Source organism: Hemitrygon akajei, unplaced genomic scaffold (assembly GCF_048418815.1).
Source record: "Hemitrygon akajei unplaced genomic scaffold, sHemAka1.3 Scf000076, whole genome shotgun sequence".
Lineage (NCBI taxonomy): Eukaryota > Metazoa > Chordata > Chondrichthyes > Myliobatiformes > Dasyatidae > Hemitrygon > Hemitrygon akajei.
In genome coordinates, this window is record NW_027331962.1 from 595,473 (window position 1) to 614,615 (window position 19,143).

At 45.6% G+C, this 19,143-nt stretch overlaps 1 protein-coding gene across 1 annotated transcript in view; it reads left to right on the forward strand.

The window, feature by feature from the left end:
• LOC140722372 (cell adhesion molecule CEACAM5-like) overlaps window positions 1-18,751 on the forward strand; it is a 31,977-nt gene extending 13,226 nt beyond the window's left edge. Inside the window, exons 3-12 of the mRNA XM_073037128.1 lie at window positions 7,954-8,229; window positions 9,575-9,835; window positions 11,106-11,381; window positions 11,557-11,814; window positions 12,074-12,197; window positions 12,578-12,633; window positions 13,021-13,085; window positions 14,317-14,358; window positions 17,802-17,845; window positions 18,204-18,751. Of these exons, the coding sequence (XP_072893229.1) occupies window positions 7,954-8,229; window positions 9,575-9,835; window positions 11,106-11,381; window positions 11,557-11,814; window positions 12,074-12,197; window positions 12,578-12,633; window positions 13,021-13,085; window positions 14,317-14,358; window positions 17,802-17,845; window positions 18,204-18,207 (1,406 nt within the window). The 3' untranslated portion in view covers window positions 18,208-18,751. The remainder of the gene's footprint in view (window positions 1-7,953; window positions 8,230-9,574; window positions 9,836-11,105; window positions 11,382-11,556; window positions 11,815-12,073; window positions 12,198-12,577; window positions 12,634-13,020; window positions 13,086-14,316; window positions 14,359-17,801; window positions 17,846-18,203) is intronic.
• The last annotated feature ends 392 nt before the right edge of the window (window positions 18,752-19,143 follow it).

A 19,143-nucleotide genomic window follows, 5' to 3' on the forward strand; every position in this document is an offset into this window, starting at 1 on the left:
TCATACTCCATCGCCTCAAGGAGAAAAGGCCGAGTACACTCAACCCTATTCTCATAAGGCATGCTCCCCAATCCAACCTCGTAAATCCCCTCTGCACCCTTTCTATGGCTTCCAAATCCTTCCTGTAGTGAGGCGACTAGAATATTTACAGCATTCTGTAGTTTTATCTCTGATCTGTGCGTCTGCAGTATTTTGCTTTAAGCAGAATATATCTCCTTGGAGCCATCATTTCAGCACAGTGCGTTACACGTGATCCATAATCTGTGGTATTTTTACAGAAGCCGTATCCAGGCCCAACACCACATCGAATGACGCTGACTCGGTAGAACACAATGACACAATTAGTTTGGAGTGCACGGCAAGAGGGGAACATGCTTCCTATTCGTGGTTAATGAAAAGCAGGACAGTTAACTCTGACGTTACGAATATAAAGGAAAGCATATAATATTGAAAGTTTATAAAACACTGCCGAGGCCTCAATTGGAGTATTGTGAACAGATTTGGCCCCTGACACAAGAATGGATGTGCTGAAATTGGAGAGGGTTCAAAGGGGGTTCACAACAATGATTCCAGGGTTGAAAGACTTGTCATATGATGCGCCTATGGGCATGATGAGTCTTTGATTTCTCTGGGCCTGTATTCACCAGAATCCAGAAAAGTAAAGGGTGACGTCATTGAAACCTGTCGAATGGTGAAAGGCTTTCATAGAGTGGATGTGGAGAGGATGTTTCCTATAGTGGGGGAGTCTAGGGCCAGAGGACACAGATAGAGTGGATGTGGAGAGGATGTTTCCTACAGTGGGGGAGTCTAGGACCAGAGGACACAGATAGAGTGGATGTGGGGAGGATGTTTCCTAAAGTGGGGGAGTCTAGGACCAGAGGACACAGATAGAGTGGATGTGGAGAGGATGTTTCCTATAGTGGGGGAGTCTAGGGCCAGAGGACACAGATAGAGTGGATGTGGAGAGGATGTTTCCTATAGTGGGGGAGTCTAGGACCAGAGGACACAGATAGAGTGGATGTGGAGAGGATGTTACCTATAGTGGGGGAGTCTAGGACCAGAGGACACAGATAGAGTGGATGTGGAGAGGATGTTACCTATAGTGGGGGAGTCTGGGATGCTTCCTCCATGAGGTTCCAGTGCTGGGCTGGTCGGATATGAAAGGCCGGTTACCGCCGTGTAATAACAACTAAATCATAATAACATTCAAAATCAAATTCATCAACATGAAGCAGAGGATATGGTTTAATATGAATTCTAGTAAGGTCCCTGACAAAGAACCCTTCATTGCTCATTCAGTATAGAACATAGAACGTAGAACAGTACAGCACAGTACAGGCCCTTCGGCCCACAATGTTGTGCCAACCCTCAAACCCTGCCTCATATAACCCACTACAATAAATTTCTCCATATACCTGCCTAGTAGTCACTTAAACTTCACTAGTGTATCTGCCTCCACCACTGACTCAGGCAGTGCATTCCACGCACCAACCTCTCTCTGAGTGAAAAACCTTCCTCTAATATCCCCCTTGAACTTCCCTCCCCTTACCTTAAATCCATGTCCTCTTGTACTGAGCAGTGGTGCCCTGGAGAAGAGGCGCTGGCTGTCCACTCTGTCTATTCCTCTTAATATCTTGTACACCTCTATCATGTCTCCTCTCATCCTCCTTCTCTCCAAAGAGTAAATCACTAGCTCCCTTAATCTCTGATCATAATCCATACTCTTTAAAACCAGGCAGCATCCTGGTAAATCTCCTCTGTTCCCTTTCAAATGCTTCCTCATCCTTCCTATACTGAGGCGATCAGAACTGGACACAGTACCCCAAATGTGGCCTAACTAAAGTTTTATAGATCTGCATCATTACATCGCGTCTCTTAAACTCTATCCCTCGACTTATGAAAGCTAACACCCCAAAAACATTCGTAACTACCCTATCTACCCGTGAGGCAACTTTCAGGGATCTGCGGACATGTACCGCTACACTATCTACAACACCACCAACATTTGTGTCGTCTGCAAACTTGCCAACCCACCCTTCTAACCCCGCATTCAGTACTTTAATAAAAATCACAAAATGTAGAGGTCCCAGAACAGATCTTTGTGAGACACCACTAATTACAACCCTCCAATCTGAATGTACTCCCTCCACCACAACTCTCTGCCTTCTGCAGGCAAGCCAATTCTGAATCCACCTGGCCAAACCTCCCTGGATCCCATGCTTTCTGACTTTCCGAATGAGCATACCGTGTGGAACCTTGTCAAATGCCTAACTAAAGTCCATGTAGGTCACACCCACTGCACTACCCTCATCTATATGCCTGGTCACCTACTCAAAGAACTCTATCAGGCTTGTTAGGCACTACCTGCCCTTTACAAAACCATGCTGACTGTCCCTGATCAGACTATGATTCTCTAAATGACCATAGATCCTATCTCTAAGAATCTTTTCCAACAGCTTTCCCACCACAGACGTAAGGCTCACTGGTCTATAATTACCTGGACTATCCCTAATACCTTTCTTGAACAAGGGGACAACATTCGCCTCCCTCCAATCCTCCTGTACTATTCCTGTGAACGACGAGGACATAAAGATCCTCGCCAGAGGTTCAGCAATCTCTTCCCTTGCCTCGTGGAGCATCCTGGGGGATATTTCGTCAGGCCCCGGGGACTTATCCGTCCTAAAGTATTTTAACAACTCCAATACCTCCTCTCCCTTAATATCAACATGCTGCAGAACATCAACCTCACTCATATTGTCCTCACCATCATCAAGTTCCCTCTCAGTGGTGAATACCGAAGAGAAGTATTCATTGAGGACCTCGCTGACTTCCACAGCCTCCAGGCACATCTTCCCACTTTTATCTCTAATCGGTCCTATCTTCACTCCTGTCATCCTTTTGTTCTTCACATAATTGAAGAATGCCTTGAGGTTTTCTGTTACCCTACTCGCCAAGGCCTTCTCATGTCCCTTTCTTGCTCTTCTCAGCCCTTTCTTAACCTCCTTTCTTGCTACCCTATATTCCACAATAGACCCATCTGATCCTTGCTTCCTAAAACCTCATGTATGCTGCTTTCTTCCACCTTACTAGATTTTCCACTTCACTTGTCGCTCATGGTTCCTTTACCCTAACAGTCTTCATCTTCCGGGACAAATTTATCCCAAACATCCTGCAAGAGTTCCTTAAACATCGACCATATGTCCATAATACATTTCCCTGCAAAAACATCATCCCAATTCACACCCGCAATTTCTAGCCATAGAACCTCATAATTTGCCCGTTCCCAATTAAATAAATTCCTATCCTCACTGATTCTATCCATTTCCATGATAATGCTAATGGTCAGGGAGTGGTGATCGCTGTCCCCCAGATGCTCACCCACTGACAGATCTGTGACCTGACCCAGATCGTTACCTAATACTAGATCTAGTATGGCATTCCCCCTTGTCGGTCTGTCAACATACTGTGACAGGAATCCATCCTGGACACACTTAACAAACTCTGCCCCATCTAAACTCTTGGAACTAATCAAGTGCCAATCAATATTAGGGAAGTTAAAGTCACCAATGATAACAACCCTATTATTTTTGCACCTTTCCAAAATCTGCCTCACAATCTGCTTCTCGGTATCTCTGCTGCAACCTGAGGGCCTATCGGATACCCCCGTAGAGTATCTGCTCCCTTCCTGTTCCTGACTTCCACCCATACTGACTCAAAAGAGGATCCTGCTACATTACCCACCCTTTCTGTAGCTGTAATAGTATCCCTGACCAGTAATGCCACCCGTCCTCCCCTTTTCCCCCTTCTCTATCCCTTTGAAAACACTGAAATCCAGGAATATTGAGAATCCATTCCTGTCCTGGTGCCAGCCAAGTCTCCGTAATGGCCACTACATCATAATTCCATGTATGTATCCATGCTCTCAGTTCATCACCTTTGTTCCTGATGCTTCTTGCATTGAAGTACACGCCCTTCTACCTTACTACCTTTATACCCTTTATTCTGCTGCTCTTTCCTCAAAGCCTCTCTATGTGTCAGATCTGGCTTTACTCCATGCACTTCTTTCACTGCTCTATCGCTCCGGGTCTCATCCCCCTTGCAAATTAGTTTAAACCCTCTCAAACTCTGCTAGCAAACCTACCAGCAAGGATATTGCTCCCCCTCGAGTTCCGGTGCAACCCATCCGATCTGTACAGTTCCCACCTTCCCCAGAAGAGATCCCAATGATCCAAAAATCTAAAACACTGCCCACTGCACCAACTCCTCAGCAACGCATTCAACTGCCATCTCCTCCAATTCTTACCATCACTATCACGTAGCACTGGCAGCAATCCTGAGAACGCCACCCTTGAGGTCCTGTTCTTCAGCCTTCTGCCTAGTTCCCGAAACTCACCCTTCAGGACCTCATCCCTCTTCCTGTCTGTGTCGTTGGTCCCAACATGTATCACGATTTCTGGTTGCTTTCCCTCTCGTACCAGGATGTCATGCACCCGGTCAGAGGCATCCCGGACCCTGACACCCGGGAGGCAACAAACCATGCGGGTTTCCTTCTCACGTCCACAAAATCTCCCGCCTGCTCCCCTGACTTTAGAGTCTCCAATGACGACAGCTCTCCTCTTCTCCGGAAGAGGAAAACATGAAAACTTGGCTACTTGGCTGCGTTTGTAAATGGTGCCGGCGAAGCGAGGCAGCTTGCTGATGGCAGCCAAAAACAAAAAAAAACTAACTACGCTATTAAAGGCCCTCTTTCTGGAGCACGATCTTTGAAGACATCACCCTGCAATTTCCCGTTCAGAGTTGCAGTTTTGAACCGCCTGTGCGACCCGGTATTTTTACGGTGTTCTGGCACTTCCAGCGAACTGGAGTTTCCAAGGGGCAGTCCGGTCCGGTACATTAATATTGAATGTACTTTGAACCTTGACCTCTGAATTGGGCTTGTGCACAGGAGTCAGAGGTGAGTTGCAGGTGGAGTGGGTGCTTTCTGGAAGTCTGTTCACAGTGCTCTCCAGTGCAGTCTCTTCTGACATACCGGCTTGCGGTATTATATTATGTATATGAGTTCGATGAAGAAGAGAAGCGGGTGGGTTAGGAAGATTATGGTTGACAGGAAGTTTGGTGGAGTTCTTGACAGTGTTAAAGATGGACAGTAAAATATTTGTTAGACTGTACAATTTTCCGTAGATTCTACCTGGCCCGTTGAGTTCCTCCAGCATTTTATGATATGAGGAAATTGCAGCTACTGTTTCAATTCTCATCCCTGTTCTGCAAACAGTCTTTGCATTTGTTTTAGACGCAGCTCGAAAACAACTATATCCATCAAATCAGAATGTGCTGCGTACGGGACGGAGTCAAACACGATTTACCCCTGTTTGGCTGTTTCTGACCCCTCTGGTATTTTAATGGTTCATCACTTAATAATTTGGACAACGCCTCATATCTGCCGATTTATCGCTGAGTGACACCGGCATTTATACTTGTGAGGCGTTTAACAAAGTAATCAAACGATCCAGCTCAACTACACGAGACTATTTCTTCTTCGGTACAGTATGTATTATCCCGAGAGTTGGTCGGAAAGTGTCGGAGTTGTGTGTCTAAAACAGAGACTTCATTTTTATTTGAATTATCAGCATCTGGTGAGGCAGAGATCGCTGCTGACTGAGGTATTCTGATCCGTGTTACTGCAGTTTTGGGTTTGCAATGCATGCCTTTAAGACGAACCCCACTTTGTATTTGTTCCTCTGTATGAGATAACAATTTCCATTGGCTCCATAACATTGATAGTGAAACTGAACTTTGCATCATTTCAGTAACGATAGCTTATCTGGGTGATATTACAAACTGTTGTCAGCAATTCTCCTCTGTGTTTACCAATGATTATGCGTCACCTTTCTCATTGCCAAGTGACCCTTGCCTGAAGTGAATTATTTCCTTCTTCTGCCTTCACCAGATCCATTTATTTGATATTTCTCTGGGGTCTGTTTTTGAAATGAGAAATTTCGAAACACCATGGAGTCACAGGCTGAAACAGCGAGGAAATATTCCCTTCGGCTCATCATGTCCATGCCGACCCCTGAATCTGCTTGATATTCGCAGTTGCTCCGTTCTGTCAATAACACTCCAAACCATTCCGCTCCAATTGTTTATCCATGTTCGCCTTAAATGTAGCAACTGTGTCCACCTCCACACCTCCTCAGGTAGCTCACTGCAGGTACTCATTATCTTCTGTGATTCGCGCCTTTTGACCCCTTTTAAATCTCCCCCTCTTATCGTGTATCGCTGTCCCCTAACTCAGGTGAATTTGTCACGTGGAACCTTGTTAAAGGCTTTACTGAAGACCATGTAGACAAAATCCACTGTTCCAGCTAAACCGACCCCCAGCAAATCCAAATGTTTTCTCAGACGCGCAGATTACCACACTGACCATTCGCGATCAAGCCTAGACTATCAGAATGTCGGCAGACCTTGTCTCCTGCAGGGCGCCCATTCAGAACAGAGATGCGATTTGTTTTTAGCCAGAGGGTGGTGAATCTATCTGAGTAGTCAGGGCATCAAAGGTTATGGTGAGAAGGCGGTGGAAATGGGACTAAATGGGAGATTGGATCAGTTCATGGTATGACAGAGCACATGGGCCGAATGACCGACTGCTGCTCCTCTGTCTTCTGGTCTTATGCTCTTAGGAAACCCGTAAATACTGTCCCTGTAACTGAAAGCCCGCTCTCCGGCCTGGGGTTCACAGCTTGTACTTCCCCCTCGTCGTGATAAATGGAACACAATTACCCAATGTCCAACCTTTGGAGCATTTCCCCGTAACGTACATCTGCTTCAAGATCTCACAATGATCACAATTCCTTCATCTTTAAGCTAGCAATGAATGAGGTTCGGTGTCGACATTGCGGGGGAAATTGAACTTGATCAGTGTGAATGACGACTCCATTAGACGGGAACTGGGGAGGGTTATTGGAAACAGCTGACTTTAGGGAACCCACAGCTGCCATGTGGAAGGCCTGAGGCTCCAGCTGCACAGTCCACAATAGACAGCACGCTTGTTCCAGTAGAAGGAAGGACAAGTGCCTGACTATCAGGGCTCTTCAAATTATCAGACGGCAATGAATTTACCCAGGAGATAAAATGTAAGGATCAGGAGGCTGAAGTAAATTATGGCTCTCGATTATTTAATAGTTTAAAAAATAAACTGCCAGAGAACTCAAAATGAAGCTGGTAGTATTGACTCTCCTGAAGTACAACGCAGTGGATAAATCCCCGCATCAGGGGTAAGTTTTTTACACGGAGGGTTGTGAGGGCCTGGAATGACTTTCCAGGGATGGCGGTGGAGGCTAAAACATTAGGGGTATCTAAGAGCCTCTTGGACAGGCACATGGATGAAAGAAAAAAATAGAGGGTTATGGGGTAGTGTGGGTTTAGTAATTTTTTATGGATTATATGGGTCAGCACAACATGGAGGGCTGAACGGCGTGTACTATGCTGTAGTGTTCTATGATTCTATGGTTTTATGGTTAGGGACTGCCACAGGGAGTGCAGGTGGTGCGTACAAATGTAATGTTCAGAAATCATTTATACAGTAGAAGGATATAACAGTTTGTGCATGGTCCAGTCGTAGGCAAATGGAAATAGTTCAGGGAGAGATCTTGGTCAGCATGAAGGAAATCGGCCGAAGGGCCTCTGAGATTATCTATGACGTCATGGATAGGCCTGAAGGGGGAGAATTCCAAAATACCGTCTCTGAGTGGGCGGAGAATGAAGGATGAAATGATGTGTCTCATGTCCAGTGTTTTCATCTCAAACCTTATGTCCAACAAGTGGAATTATTTTTTAATGTTTACTTATTATGGAATAATAAATGTTGGATCTCATTTTCAGATACGGAACGGAATCCATTAACTTCCGGATTATATTCCTGAGCTGTGCAGTAACCGATCCCCTCTGTTTTAACAGAACCTGTTTCCAATGTCACTGTAACATCTAACGCCAACATGCTGATTGAGTACAGCGACACCGTCAGACTAACCTGCTCCGCAAGAGGCACGGATGTCTCTTACCTGTGGCTTGAGGAGAACAGCGTGATCATTCCCGGTGGCAGGTTTGAGCTGAGTGCCGATCACAGCACACTCACTGTTTCTGGAGTGCTCCGGACAGACGGAAGTTTCACCTGTAGAGCAAGCAACTTGATTAACGAAATCACAAGCGACCCGTTGTATCTCGATGTCAACTGTAAGTGTCCCGAGTCTCCGGTAGTTACACACAATATTACAAGTCTTGCTGAATACGGGGTTCCGGGAGAGTGGGATTATATTAGTGAACGGTACCCTAGAAATAAACCATTGTAGGCGAGCACCGAAGTAACTGACCAGTTGATTGGGAGACGGATCCGGGCCTCTCTCGGGCGCTGGTGAATTCAAATTGAAATTTTGAACTTCCAACCTCGAATCCGAGTTGAATTACGGCGACGATGTCGCTCCCACAGAGTCGGTTCACTTCTGGACTTCAGGTGTAAGAATTGTGCCGGACAAACTGGTCTGTCCTGCATGTCTCTTCACACAGAGCAATGCGTTTTGAGCTTTTCCAGTCACCACAGTTCAAAGGCAATTGTGATGTACCTGAGATTTGGGTGGGGTGGACATCTCGGAAGCACAAAGTAGGACTTGCAATATCATTCGAATAGCCTGGCCGAGGTGCATTGATATCGCGTCTGCCTTTTGGTCTCCACGGAGTTCTGACTATCACTTCAACTCTATCCGTTCAAATCAAATTTATCTCTTCAGAATTCTAATCTTGCTTTGATTCTATGTCAACGCAATGGAATCTGACCCGTGTTTGGAACAGTGAGTGCAAATGAGTGTTTTTTTTTTCGGACAAATGGTTTGAAATGGACCATTGAAATTCCAGCGCTGTCTAAGGCCGTTTAGAAACTTTGATGATAATTCCGTTCCCCGGAAGCGAGGGACGGTTCTGAGCTGAAACCGCCCGCAGTCCTTTCCGGCCCCGCTAACCCCCCGACAAATGCCCACAGCTACGAATAGGCGGGGACACATTGCTTCTGTGCACCTGTTGATGCGGGAGGTTATAGCTTTTAGATCGGGATAAACATCCCATTGTGCAGTGGTGTTCCGGCGACTGTCTTCACAGTTAGAGACTGAACAGAGAATATTGAATCTGAAAATGGGCCCGACCATAAAAGCTGTCATTGCTGAGTTCCTTTATTTCCACACAAGGTCAGTGACGTCACAGTATTGTGTAAGCCCCACGTGACATTCTGCCCGATCCCTGATTACATTAGTTATTGCATCCACACTCTAAGCTGCCTTACCGCGGAGAGACGCTGGTACATTGTTCTGGAAAGGGTTTCCTTAATTCCTTCCCACAAACCACACACCTAGAGAAGTTACAAAACGATCCGCTCTCCTGTGCTATTTACCGCGGGAGGCTTCCAGCCGAATGCACTCGCCGGTGTGTAGGACACTTCCACTGGTGATGGGCTGTTCCTCCTCTCTCGATAAGAAACTCTGCTGCACTTCCTGTGTGATTTGTTGCAATCCGTTTTGTGCGTTTGTTTTAGACGGACCGGATCGTCCACATATCATCACTGAACCGGACTCCCCTTTTCACGTTGCCGGAAGCACCATACGGTTAACATGTTTCACAGAGTCCCGTCCAGGCGCTGAATTGAATTGGCAACTGAACGGTGCCCACCTACACAGTGGGCAGGAGGTAATCCTCGACAACATCACTGTGAGCCACACGGGAAAGTATACTTGTGAGGCCTATAACAGCGTTACAAAAAGGAACAATGCCTCAACCACGGAAATCATTGTGTTCGGTAGGTAGTCCGTTCTTCCCTTTGTTGAGGTCATAAAATTAATGTTGTTGGTGGAGACAGGCCCGTGTAATTCAACTAAATGCCTGAACCCGATTATAATACTAACTAACAATATCAATCCACAACGTTGCATATTGATGAATAAGAGTATTGATTAAGATGAAAATTGGAATTGTTTTGACTTGCGGATTAAATTACAAATGTTCACCTGCTGCAGTTGAGACCACACAGCTGTAAGGCTCAGGAAGAATTACACCATTTGGCCAATGGAGTCCGCTCCGCCATTTCATCATGGCTGATCTAATATTCCTCTCAGTCCCAATCACAGCCGTTTCCGCATATCCCTCATGCCCTGACCAATCGAGAGTCTATCATCCTCTGCTTTAAACTTTCGCCTTGGTTCTGAAAGGAAACCACTCTATTCAGTGTCCCGGGCAGTGTTCTTTTTCAATTAAATCTGGCCAACCCCTCTCTGGTGCTTTTCTAATACCTTTTCACCCACTGTAACACTGGTGCATCCGACTTCAGCTTCTCCTTCTCACATTTCAGGATGAATTCGATCATATTATGAGATCACTCACCCCGACGTTCTTTGTTCTTTTAATTCAATTCCGACTCATTGCACAGTACCCAATCCAGAGCAGCCGACGTCTTACCGATATCTGTCTCCACAGCATCTCCACGAACCCTTCAACAGTCTGGTTCCCACCCCCCGTAACTCCAGTTTAGACCCTACCGAGCAGCAACAATAAACCTTCCCGCAAGGACATTCATGCCTCTCCAGTTCAGGAGCAAACCGTCCCTCCGGTCCCGCCCGCAACTTCACTGGAAGGGAGACCAGTGATCATCATTGGCATGTCCTCCATCTTACGCTAACTCCTTAACCACGTATTAAGTACGAAATCTTGCTGGTTCTGACCTCAACAGCACATGGCACGAATAGCTTATTTTCACCAGCTCTACGGAACAATTAAACTGCAGCCAAGTGCATTTCTGTTTTATTCTGCTTTGATAGGTAATGTACATTCTCGGTGCAGGAAAAAATAGCATTGGGTAACCTCTGGATGGGGAATATATTTCTCACAGTCCCCTTGGGTAACGGCAGTAAAACTTTAAACTCAGTGCCGGCGTTTAGTTAAGCTGGAATCTGAACTGATATCGAAACACATAGAGATAACAGCGAGGACTGGCGACGATATTGAGTTGGGGGCATCCAAATATTATGTACACTTTGTAGATGAAAGTAAGGGCATTTTAATTGTATTTACAGGGCCAGTAACCGGGGTTGCCGTGGTGACCAATGATTCCACTCCCCTGGAAAACCTCGATACCATCGCACTGAGTTGTGACGCGTCGGGCACTGTTGAGACACGGACATGGTTCAAGGATGACCAACCCATCCAGGAAAACGGCAGAATATTTACATCTCCCGACAAGGCGAAACTGACTATAATCAGTGTTAATAGAAACGACGCAGGGACGTACAAGTGCATCGCCAGCAACTCTTTCAGCAATGGCGCTGGAGAGACCTACGTGCAAGTTTACTGTAAATACACAGTTAGTAAACGGCGTTCATTTGTATCGGATGTGACATTTATTAACATATATTTTCATTGTATAGATGACCAGAGAAGGTCAGAACATCAGATTCACCAGGATAATACTCTAATCAATATTTATTTATTTATTCATTTATTTATTTTAATTTTTTTATTTTACAGATGGACCAGAGAAGGTCAGAATTGTACCGAAACGTCCAGTTGTGTCCAATATTGCGTCAAACCTGACATTAGCTTGTTTTGCTCTGTCAGTCCCCTGGGGTGAATATACATGGTACAACGGCAACAATCTCCTGCAGACAGGGCAGGAACTCACCCTTGTATCAGTGAGCTCGGTTGACGTTGGGAGTTATACATGTCGGGTTACCAACGGCGTAACCAATAGGAACAGTTATCTCACTGTCCATGTTACCGCACAAGGTGAGTAAATGAGTCTCTCATTCGTCCATGTAAACCCGATGATCAAAGATCCAAACCATTTCCCTCTCACGCTCTCCTCACGCCCTACCTTCACTCCCCCTTCTAAATGGCCTACCAGAATAAAGTAATAATTGATATAAATTGATGCAGAGTCGAGGTCAGGGACCACGACATTGCGGAGCTTGGATCAACAATCGTTTCTAAAAAAAAGAGAGATATGTTCCTGCAATGTAAAATTTATGTTTGTTTCCTGTGTTAGCAACAAAAACAGATGACAATATTACCCTCACCACTGGCGCGATCGTGGGCATTGCACTTGGTTTACTTGGCATGGGCCTGATCGGCGGAGTCAGTGGATGGTTGATCGCGAGGAAAACTGGCCGGTAAACACATTTTTATTGGAATGTCGCTTCTACCTTTAATTATTGTTGGAGAATTTCGGCAGAATCGACTTCAGCTGGGATCAGGGGCCCATCTGTGGACAGAGTCGGCATTCCGCCTTCACGGCGAAGTTGTTTGTCTGAAACAGGTTTGCGTTCATCAATATTTGTGTGAACAGCATTAGATGTCAAAAAAGCCAAAGCAATTTTCTCCACTTAACCCATTATGGCCACTGCCGTTGCGATCGAGAAGGACTGGAATAGGGCATCCGATATCCGGAACAGTATCAAGCAATAACCCGAGAGAATCAAATGGAATTGTCAGTGCAGGAAAGTAACCTCCTGACGAATTCACGTTTCGACCTTTGTTTCTGTTTGTTCAGGGTCAAGAAATCACCGCCACCCCAATATGAGACGAGCAGCAATTTCGGAAGAAATGGTGAGTGAAATCCGTTTCAACTGTTCTATTACTGAGCCCTTGGAAATATAATCATCTGATTGAAATATGGGAGCTCATAGTGCACGGAAGCTGGAAGTTTTTAATTTCGCGAATGGTCACGAATTATGCGACCTTTGCCGCTGAATTTTCCATTTAAATAAGGTGATATTTTCTGCTCAAGATTACATTATCAACGGAGGAATGGAATACAATTTAATTTCTCTTCATATTGATCAAAATCGGCCCTGGCTTCCTACTCTGGCGATTTGTGGGACGGAAGCTCATGCTGTTAATGGCGCTTTGTTTCTGGCCGGATTGACGTCGACTGTGTTCAACAACGGCTCCTGATGCTCTTCACTGCTGTGACATATCTGTTTTCCCCCACAGGCACCTTGGATACAAACACCGTGAACGTATCGCCAAGCTATGTGAATTTCCCGAGGAATGAACAGGTAAGGATGGTCATGATTTCAGCCATTAGTTTGCAAAGAGAAGGTGAGAACATAAGTAATGTGACCGATAGAGTCCATTGGTCTATTCTGTTCTCATTGGGCATTTAATAAGATCCTGGATGATCGATCCCAGATCTCATGTTCAGTTAATTGATTAACAGCACATCATATTCCTAAAGTAGACACAAACCAGATGAGCTTATCCCACAGGTATTTTTGTTCAGTTTCCTCTTCTTCTGTTGTCCACTCTGGCCTCTTATCTCTTCTCCTCACTTGCCCATCAACTCCCGCTGGTGCCCCTCCGTCTTCCCTTTTTCCTGTGGCACACTCGCCTCTGTAATCGGATTACTTTTTCTTCAGCCTTTCCCGTTCCCACTCATCCGGCCTCACCTATCAGCTCCCAGCCTGTCCTCCTCCCCCTCCCCACCATTTTGTTCAGGCGTATTCCTGCCCCCATCCCAGACTAGTGGAAGGGTCTCGGCACAAAATGTAAACGGATCAGTAAATTCTATGAATACAGCCCGACCCACTGAATTCCTCCGGCATTTTGTGCGTGTTACTCTGGGCTTCCAGCACCTGCAGAATTTTCCACAGAATTCCCCAGAATCCGTAATTCCTGTATAATGCAAGATCATACCTACTCTTTCATGAAAGAGTCTTTTATAACGTCTGGTCAATGTGAGTAACGGCGGAGACTCCACAATCACACATAGAGTGAAGCCAGGGTCAGGTTTGTACGTTTCTGTCTGTGATCAACAGTGATCTCTGTGAGCGTTTAACAGAATTAGCATCTTTCGGTAAACAGCCTGAGGCCACGGGTCCACATCCCCAATCGGCCACGTACACGTTTCTAATTCAGATTTATCTCTCAAGGTGAGTGGTTCTGAATCCGCCTAGTGAACGTTCTGATCCAGGCAAATCTCTCAGCAGGAATGGTTTTGAAGGCGAATTCCTCCTCAAGTAAAATTCATCATGCTCCTGTGTGACTGAATATTGACGAATGATTGAGTGACATTCGGAAGCATTCCTGATGTCAGAGACATTATATGTATTGCACTCACACTGACACAGAAACACGCGGTGCATCGAACGGTGAACGATGCCAATTAGATACAAGCAGCAACGAATGTGAACATTGATACCCTCGGGGCTTATCTGTGCAGAGTCAGAAAACAATTACTGTTCACTTGTTTAAAGGCACGATAAAAAAATCGCCTTTTTCTCTTCGCAGGGCGCAAATAACAATGTACAGGGTGAACGCCACACTTACATGGTAAGAGGAATATTTGCGTCAATCTCTTTTTGAAGTAACTGTTTCCACTTCATTGAGTAAGAAACAGACCCTGAAGTGAGACATCCGATAGTCTGCACTGTCGAGCACAGCAGTAATATGTCAGTGTCAGGACCCGAAAGTGATTGCAGTCACTATAATAAGGGGAAGATTCATGGGAATCTGAAAGGGACGAAGGTAGATCAGTCACCGGGACTAAATGGGCGAGATGATCTACACCTCAGGATTCCGAAATGGGCCGCTGAAGATGTAGTGAATGAATTAGCACTGATATTCAAAGTTTCACGTTGTTGTTGAACTGTTCTTGGGGACTGGGAAGTTGCAAATATCAGTCTGCTCCTCATGAAGAAAGGGGCTCCAAAAACAGGGTGGCGTTAGATTACACGATGAACGAAGAGGTTTCCGACACTTGGAGGCAGGAGACAAAGCGGGTCGCAGGCAGCAATGTTTGCCCCTGCGAAAATCTTGCCTGGCAATGCTGTTGGAATTCTTGGAGGAAATAACATGCGCAATCGACAACAAAGAGTCCGAGGGTGGTGTGCGCCTGGACTTTCAGAAGGCCTTAAACAAGTTAACGCACATCGGGCCAATGAACGTAAGAGCGCGTGGTGTTACTTGGCGGAAAACAGAGGTTTCGCCGACTGGGAGGAATTGAAGAGTCGGACTGAATGGGACATGTTTCCAATGGGCTGCCGATGACCAGTGCTATTCTGTGGGAGTCGGTGCTCGGCCGCCACTTTCCACGTTTGCAGTCAATAATCTTGACAACGAAGTGGCCAGGATTGGGGACGATACAAAGATAGTTGTTGGCAGTGCGCAGGACTCAGGAAGCAGCGGGTCAGCCGAAGGTGTTGGAACAATGAGGGGAACAGACAAACAAAGACAAATAAAATCTAGTATATGGAGGAATTTGTTCTTGCACTTTGACAGGAAGAGTGAAACGGTGGTCTATTTTCCAAAAGAGATCGAATTTATAAATCGGACGTGTAAATCGACTTTGGTGTTGTAGTGCAGGATCCCTGAAAGTTTATCTTTTATGTTGAATTAGTGGTAAGGAAGGAAGGAAATTGCAATGTTATGATTGATTTTGACAGGTACGGAGCACAAAAATGAAACGATGGGATACGCAGGATTTTAAAGTCATTTTAAATGCATAACTGGCATAGCGTATGTGGAAGAAGGGGAAACATATAGAGATTAAAGAGGGAGAGTTGCTTGCTGCCTTACAGCGAATAAAGATAGATAAATCCTCCGGGCCTGACATGTTACTTGAGGGAGGCTAGTGTAGAAATTACAGGGGCCCTGGCAGAAATATTTAAAATGTCCTTAGCCTCGGTCGCGTGTCGCAGGAGTGGAGGGTAGCTCATGTTGTTCCGTTGTTCAAAAAAGGCTCCAAAAGTAAACCAGGTAATTACAGGCCGGTAAGCCTGACATCAGTAGTAGGTAAATTATTGGAAGGTGTTCTGAGAGATCGGATATACAAGTATTTGGACTGCCAAGGGCTGATTAAGGATAGTCAGCATGGCTCTGCGCGTTGTAGATCATGTTTAACGAATCCCGTAGAGTTTCTCGTGGAGGTTACCAAGAAAGCAGATGAAGGAAAGCCTGTGGATGTTGTATACATGGACTCTAGTAAGGCCTTTGACAAGGTCCCACATGGGAGGCTAGTTCAGAAGGTTCAGATACGAGGCATCCATGGAGAGGTTGTAAACTGGATTCGAATTTGCTGGTGTGTCTCAGGGATCGGTGCTGGGACCATTGTTGTTTGTTGTCTATATCAATGATCTAGATGATAGTGTGATAAATTGGATCAGCAAGTTTGCTGATGACACTAAGATTGGAGGCGTTGTGGACAGCGAGGAAGGCTTTCAAAGCTTGCAGAGGGATCTGCAGCAACTGAAAAAATGGGCCAGAAGATGGCAGATGGAAGTTAATGTAGATATGTGTGAGGAGTTACATTTTGGAAGGAAAAATCAAAGTAGTGACACAGTAAATGGTAGGGCGCTGAAGAGAGCGGAGGAAAAAAGGGGTCTGGGAGTTCAGATACTTAATTCCCTGAAAGTGGCGTCTCAGGGTTGTAAAGAGGGCTTTTGGCATCCTGGCATTCATAAATCAAAGTATTGAGCATAGGAGTTAGGATGTTATGGGGAGGTTGGATAAGACATTGGTGAAGCCAAATTTGGAATATTGTGCGGAGTTCTGGTCACCTAACTATAGGAAGGATATCAGTAAGATTCAAAGAGTGCAGAGATTTCCCAGGATGTTGCTGGGTCTTCAGGAGATGAGTTACAGGGAAAGATTGAACCGGTTAGGACTTCATTCCTTGGAGCGTAGAAGAATGAGGGGAGATTTGATAGTTTACAAAATTCTGAGGGGTATAGGCAGAGTAAATCTGAATCAGCTCTTTCCACTTAGATTAGGACAGATAAATACGAAAGGACATGTCTTTAGGATGAAAGGGGAAAGGCTTTTGGGGGAACATTAGGGGGAACATCTTCACTCAGAGAGCGGTGGGAGTGTGGAACGAGCTGCCATCTGACGTGGTAAATGCGGGCTCACTCAAGTTTTAAGAATAAATGGACAGGTACATGGATTGGAGAGATCTGGAGGGTTATGGACTGGGTGCAGGTCACTGGGACCAGCGGAATAAAGTTTCGGCACAGATTGGAAGGGCCGAATGGCCTGTTTCCGTGTTCTATGGTTCTATGGTTCTTGTCGGACCCCATTCTGAGAATTTTTAAAAGTTTTGAAGCCTCATCTATGAAAGGCCGGGATGTCTTGGAGACGGTCCAAAGGAAATAAACGAGATTGATCTCAGGAGTGAGAGCGTAAAGGGATGAAGAACGTTTAATGACTCTGAGTCCTCTACCCACTGTCGTTTGGGAGAGTCCCTTCTTTGACACATCCCTGTACAGAGTGGACGTGGAGAAAATGTCTCTAATCGTAGGAGTGCCTCAGACCAAAGAGCACAGCTTGAGAGTATAGTGAACTCCCTTTGGAACGGAGAGATAAGGAGGCATATCATTAGTCAGAGCGTGGCTTATCTGTGCTATTTATTGTGGAGGCCAAAGTCCTGAGTTATGAAGCGCTGATAGCGCCGAATGTTACACAGTGAAGGCGGGTGAATGGGGATGAGGGTGAAAGTAAATCAGGCATGATGGAATGGCGGAGCGGGATCCATGTCGAGATTGCCTAAATCTTCTCCTGACTCTTATGGACGTCTGGTGCCTACTGCAATATCTAATAACTGTGTGTCTCAGTAAATCCTCTTTCCATCACGGCCCGGCTGTTCCGCGGTTTAATTCAGGGCCAGTTTGTTAAATACGGGCAGGTCCTTTCCAATATTCTTCCGGATCCCTTCTACCACGTCCAGATTTTGACAATATATTCTTTTGCTAATCATGATGATTTCCTCACGTTTACAGACACTTAATCTGGGCGATCGATCTGCTTACAGTGATCTGAAGAGGTAGGTGAACAGAATATTGGGCTGTCGATGTAAACTGTTACCTGCAAAAGAAACATATCCATTACGTTCAAGACTATGAATCGTGGAGGGTCATGATTGTTCCCGTGTACACGTCACATTTTGATGACGTAATAGTTCAGGGCGAGAGTCAGGCGGCGATGGGAAGCGATATATTCATAACCAGAAGAACAATTTTCGTGCGGCGGGGGGTGATATGAAACATGTAAATTGTATGAAAAGTTGCTTTGTCACGATGATTGACACGGACTGAGAAAACACCACTCGTATTTCTCCTCCCCAACAGTAGCTCCCTCGGGTTGCCTGCGTAGTCAACATGGACTGTGTACTGTCTCCGCAGGTGACGTCACTGGTGATGGTCGGAACGTGGACGGACACATCAGAAAGACAACCGTCGAGGATGTTCACTGAAAGCATCTCTGACTATTTCTTTGCCATTTTTATCCATGTCTCCGTTAGATGTCCTCTGCGCGTCACAGTTTGACGACGGAGACATCCCTGAATATTTTGACTCATTTGTTTCCTAGTTCTCTCACCTCAGTCCGGACTTCTACATCCCAGACTTGGCATCGTCACTCTACCACAAGAATCTGTCCTCTCAACATCGTGGTGCGATGTATTCTCTATAAACTCTCAAACAACATCATCGACATGTGTTTCCAGGAGCTTCCCATGAGCAAAGAGTAGGTTTCTATTGCAGGGCGTGGCTGCGGACGAACGCCGGTGCCGGACACAGGCGCGGAGACGGAGTCGGGAGGCGTTAGCACCGCAGCGAGCGTGGAGTGGGTATCCAGGAGAGTCTTTACGCGGAGACAATGTTGACGTAGATCAGCCGGGAGACGAGCACAGGCGGGAGAAGTGCTATTCCCGCAATATGGAAATATATATTCGGCGTTAGCGTTTGGTAAATAAATAGCAAATCAACCTTGTTCATTTGTTCTTCATTTTCAATCAATGAGTATTGTAGAGAAAAATAAGCATTGTTGTCAACAATACACAAAGAATTATCAAATCCTGGCTTAGAGCATTCACGTGAGTAGAACATTTATATCCCGATGACGTGCTTCAGGCGTCTGAAATATTTGCAAAATGTCAGAATAGAGAGGTGATTGAAAAAGAAAACACGGGGATGTCTCCTGGGATTGCAGAAGGCGAATTCTTTGACGTGGAGCATGCTCCTCTTCAATTCAGTTATTCGGATTAATGCTAAGCGACTGGTACATCGACGTGTACAGTGGGCTTTGATAAAATCACCCCTGCTCCGATTGCTTCTCCGTTCG